Here is a 5,608-nt window from a genome sequence, read left to right on the forward strand (position 1 = left end):
GGAATATATGATCCTATATGTTTCACTTACAGCCTTCGATGTGTTAAAATGAGTAGTCCTATGTGGTCTTTTTTTAAATAGACTATTACTGTTGCAATAACTTTTGCATCCCTCTAAATACATAGGCCTAGAAGAACCATTGCTGTTTCTTGTGACAGAATGTAAAGATTCAGTTGTTTGCAATCTGGGGAGCAAAAGATTACGTAGCCTGCATATCGGCAGGCGCTCAGCTCGGGGGAGGAGTTTGTGATCACGCCTCACACCTGCAGCCCGCAACCAGTGAGTGGGTGTGTCCCGATACTGTTCAGGTTTGATGACACACTTAACGCCACAGAGTCGGTTGCCTCGGACAGAGACATGTTAGTCATGGGAAAGACAGGTGGAAGAGGCGACTTTGAATGGGTCTACAATGACCAGCCGCACACCTCAAGAAGAAAAGAAATTCTGGGTAAGATTTTATTTTAAAACTAATTAAAAAATCTTTGTAACCACTGACACATCTGCTGAGTTGAGTTCCTGGTTACTTTGGATACTATAGTTTAAGCGTAGCCCACACTTTCCCTCGCATTGTTTTAAGGTCAGAGCCGGTTAAACCTGTTTACTAGCTGTTGTTTAACGAGAAGCCCACAATGGATGCTTGAAAACATAGAAACTGACAAGACAAACAAACATTTGAGTGATTCACTTACATTGGGATGTAAGTTACTCCATTCGTTTAAAGCACAAGTACAACTTTAGTTATTCTAAGGTGATTATATAATATAAAGGTAATATAAGTACAGTATAATTTACATTACAATTTTGACTATAATTTTAAAACATTACATTTTTCTCACAATTTATTTTCTCACATTTCAACTCGAATTTCGAAGCTGTGTTATTTACAGTATTTTCATAACATTTTAAAGCAACAGTCAAAATAAAGAGGTAATATTTAGCAGCAATGGGAAATAAAGCAAAAGGTATGTTGTTAAAGTGAGTATCAGATACCAGACTTGAGTTTTGCTTGAAAAGCTATTACCTGTTCTTTTTATCAGTTATCATTTTCTCTTAAATCGAAGATAATACAAGCATATTGATAGCAGGTGCAGTTGACAATGCCTCAGGCTTGTAACGAGACACATTCCCTGTGCATGACAAAAACAGTTGCAGTGTTATGCATGAAGTGAGGAGAAAGAGAGTCGGGTCATCTGGGAGGATCTGTGAAAGTGTAGCCTTAATTCAACAAACCGCCTTGATCCATGAATGTTGTCAATAAATGATCAATGCAACAGCGTATTTGTCCAAACTGTCCATAATAAATATATATATATATATATATATATATACACACACACACTATGATCCTTCTTGTTTTCTCGCTTTTTAAAATATATCAAATCTGTATCAACAGAAGTCAGCTTTTGTAATCTAATCTATTATGTAATTTGATAGGAACAGTTTAGATGAACAAGATCTAAACCATGTTGACGTACATTTAATCCTGGCTTTGTCCAGCAGTCACATAGTTGCTCTAGTGTGAAAGAAGCTAATCCAGAAGGTCATGAAGGTGGTGATGGGTTGTTTGACACCACCAGGCTTTGAATTATTCAAATATTTTTTTCTTCTTTTAATTATCCTCTGCCTTGCCCTGACTGGAGAGGCAGAGGGACGTGAGTGTTCGGGGTCGTTGAACCTCACTTCCTTTTACATGATCATGTGGGATATTTTGATTGACAAGCGAGTTTATGTTGTATTGAATGGATCGTTGTTTGGCATGTCTGCAGCCTATTGTGACTCCATTTGCATGTCATAAACTTTATTTTACTAACGGCTAAAGTAGTGGTCAAGCAGATCATGATGCTCATTTTTAGCCAAAGTGGCTCTTTGTCATGAAGCGTGCAGTTTAATCTGAAATAACGTTTTAGTTGAAACTTATTAATTGATATGTACGTATGTGGCCATAAATGAAATAAGATGTCTCTCTGTAACATCGTGAAGATTAATCCATCCCATGATGGCTATACAGCTTTAAGGAGTTTAAACATTGTCTTTTATGATGTCTTGTTATTGATTTCACTTTTTGCCCGGTGGGTGGGCTACAATATCATAACTTGAAGATGGATAGCCCATAAACATGGCGATACATAGTATAGGGAATTCCTATTGGCTAAACATTCACAAAATAAGAAGGCTTTGGTCAGTAAAGGGGAGATCTACAAACAGTGAAACCAGGTTGACCCCATTTTGCATCTCATTATACAAGTGAGCTGAAAGAAAAGCCGGCCAAATTTGTGAGCAACTGCAACTGAAGCTATCTTCAGCTAATGCATGATGGGATATACTCCGTCACCCCTTTGATCCTGAATTCTGTCTGTAAGGTGTGACCAGTGTAATAAATCAGAAACCGCTGTCCTTATGAGATCATTATGTTGTACATGTCATATGAACTAAATCTAGCCCTTTTGTAATGGTGGCCGTTTTATTTCACTCAGTTTTATTTCCCCCAGCAAAACACCACCTCTGCCAATTAAAATGACTTTTGTCAGCAGGTCCTTCAGGAGAAGAGCTGGTTTCATACAACATGCTTGATTGTGTTCTTTGGGTTTCACAGTGATAAATTGAGATTAAATGCATACGATTGAGAGTGATCTGTCCTGCACAACAGCTTTTCCCATCTGGATTCATGGCAGATATTTCACTTTTATACATCCTACACAATCATATATATATTAATCAGTAACTTTTTCTCTTCCCTTTCACTTCTCTCATAAATCTACTGTCCCTTCTTTTCAGTTGGTTCCCTTTACTATGTTCCATTTTTCAACAACCTACCTTTTTTTTCTTCTTTCTTACCTTTAATCCTCTTTTGCTCTTCTTTCTACTTTTTTCTTTCCAGCAATCACCCCACTTCTGTCCACATCCCTTTCCATCCCTTTTTTTCCGCATTTTCTTTTTTTTGGGAGAGGGGGGGGTCCTGATCCAATGTGAGGTCCCAGGACAGGGATATCGTATGTGTAAAGATTGTAAGTCCCTCTGAGGCAAATTTGTGTTTCTGGGCTATACAAAATAAACTGAATTAAATTGTTTCCGTCCGCTTCTCTCCCAAGCCAAATATCCAGAGATCAAGTCTCTGATGGGTCCGGATCCCCAGCTGAAGTGGGTAGTGTCTGGCATGGTCCTGACCCAGCTCCTGGCCTGCTATCTGGTCCATGACCTCCCCTGGAAGTGGATCTTCTTCTGGGCTTACGCCTTCGGAGGCTGCATCAACCACTCCCTGACTCTGGCTATCCACGATATCTCTCATAACGTGGCCTTTGGCAACAAGCTGCCGAAGTGGAACCGCTGGTTTGCCATGTGGGCCAACCTGCCCATCGGGTTGCCTTACTCGGCCGCCTTTAAGAAATACCACATCGACCACCATCGATATCTTGGTGGGGACCAGCTGGATGTGGACATCCCCACAGACATTGAGGGATGGTTCTTCTGCACCCCGGCCAGGAAGGTCCTGTGGCTCTTCCTCCAGCCCTTATTCTACGCCATTCGCCCATTGGTGGTCAATCCTAAACCAGTGGGTCAGCTGGAGATCCTAAATGCAGCTGTTCAGCTCATAGCAGACATCATGATCTACCATCTATGGGGGCTGAAGCCCATTGTTTACCTCATTGCAGGTTCTATCCTGTGTATGGGACTGCATCCCATCTCTGGACATTTCATAGCTGAGCATTACATGTTCCTGAAGGGACACGAGACATATTCCTACTATGGAGCACTGAATCTGATCACCTTCAACGTTGGGTATCACATGGAGCACCATGACTTCCCGAGCATACCTGGCAGCAAACTACCTCAGGTGAGACTGTGTTCTTGTGATAAATCATGGATTCATTTCCAACTTTGGACTCAAGTACTTCTTTTGAGGTTGTGAGGGATTTTCTCTCAAGGTGTGGGCAGATAAGACGGAGCCCCTCCTGTCTTTCAGAACCTAAGTGCTATATATCAAATTGTTTTCCTATCAACTGCAAATATTTATCAGATGAAAGGCCGGGCTCTGTAATTGATTAACTGCTGCTTCTCTTGCAACATCAGAGCATGAGGAGCTCCAAAGTGAGATGCCTGCCTTTTGACTCAGCGGGCAGCTAATTTTATTAAATGTTTTTGCTTAAGTTTGTTTACTGTTTATGAACTATCAAGCAATACATTTTCAGGATTTCTTTTGAAATCATTCTGCGCTTAAACCGCAGTACATTAGTATCATGCTCTGTCAACTGTGATCACTGTGGTCCAAACTGTGTTTGATGGTTTTGTCAGAGAGTCCTTTGAGAGAAACTGTGTAATGTGTTTTCCTATTGAACAAAGCAGTGACATATTTACTTTTATCAGTCTTTGTATCTAATTTCCGTAGTGAAATCAATTTTAAAATGTACCCTGAGGTGCTTCTCACATGCATTTACAATCATATTTTAGATGCCATGTCTATATTTCACATATAGTCGATCAACAATTAACATTCTTTTTTTTGGCAGGTAAAGCAAATAGCAGCAGAGTATTACAACTCCCTGCCTCAACACACTTCCTGGATTCGGGTATTGTGGGACTTTGTGTTCGACGACAGCATCGGACCATATGCCAGAATCAAACGGGAGTACAAGCTAAGCAAGCAGGAATAGTACTGTGACTGATTATGTTTCCCTTTGAACAGAAATATGAATTTCAGTGGTTAAATATGTAGGGACCCATATGAAATATCATTATCCTACTATTCCCATTATATTCCCTTTTTGTAGTGTGTGGTTGTCACTGTTAGTAAATTGTCTAACAGCTTAACTGTCCTACTTGAGATACTCAAAGGCAGATGAATGGACACATTTCAGTTGCATACATTCAAAGTGCTTGCCAATGGGAAGAGTAAAATACAGCCAGTTGGTTTCCTCACCTCACTATTTATTCATGCTTCTATTCCTGCTATAAGCAGATGGCCCGTTGTCGTGAGACTGTAATGACATTTCCTTGTATCCAGAAGGCACTGAGAAAGGCAAAATAATGATGAAAAGCTAATATTTCAACACAAATGTAATCCTAATTTCTGTAGGAAACGGCCATACGCGATCTCATGAAGTTTAACAGAAATGGCACTAACTCTTTTGTTTCCTGCCTGCACGCGTTACTGTACGTCTTCTAAATTTATGAATGTGAGAATCGAGGCTCTCAAAGCCTCTCAGATTACTTATTACAATTTAAAATATCTTTTAAAGCAGTGCTGTGGGGGAAAATAAACATTGGAATTTACCCTTTAGTAAGAAGAGCCGTTTCTTCAGTGATGCTGAAGTCATGAATTTAAAGACAGTTTTACCAAACTTGTATTTACCACATAGCTATTGTATTGTAAATTGTTTCACTTAACTTAATCCGAGTGTTGTGATTGATAAGCGTGACCTTTGTTGTTTCTATTTAAATGACTGTACTATGAATAAAAATATATTTAAGAAGAAACTACTGTAAAGAATATGACTTTGTGGTTGATTTTACATTTCCTTTCCTTTCCATGTAAACTTTCCACACAAACCACAAGGGACCGCACACAGAGCAGAGTAATGTGTAGATGGTTGACACGTTTGTTGACACATTG

The 5,608-nt window shown here is 39.6% G+C and overlaps 1 protein-coding gene across 1 annotated transcript; it reads left to right on the plus strand.

Annotated features, from left to right (window-relative positions):
- Positions 1-357: 357 nt before the first annotated feature.
- On the plus strand, positions 358-5,465 carry degs2 (delta(4)-desaturase, sphingolipid 2; the record flags this gene model as incomplete). The annotated part of the gene is made up of 3 exons (XM_079215346.1): positions 358-448; positions 3,090-3,832; positions 4,506-5,465. The coding sequence occupies 3 exons, from the start codon at positions 358-360 to the stop codon at positions 4,647-4,649; spliced, it is 978 nt and encodes a 325-aa protein (XP_079071472.1). The 3' UTR covers positions 4,650-5,465.
- Between the last annotated feature and the right edge of the window lie 143 nt (positions 5,466-5,608).

Source organism: Taurulus bubalis (genome assembly GCF_910589615.1).
Source record: "Taurulus bubalis genome assembly, chromosome: 1".
In the NCBI taxonomy this organism is placed as follows: Eukaryota; Metazoa; Chordata; class Actinopteri; order Perciformes; family Cottidae; genus Taurulus; species Taurulus bubalis.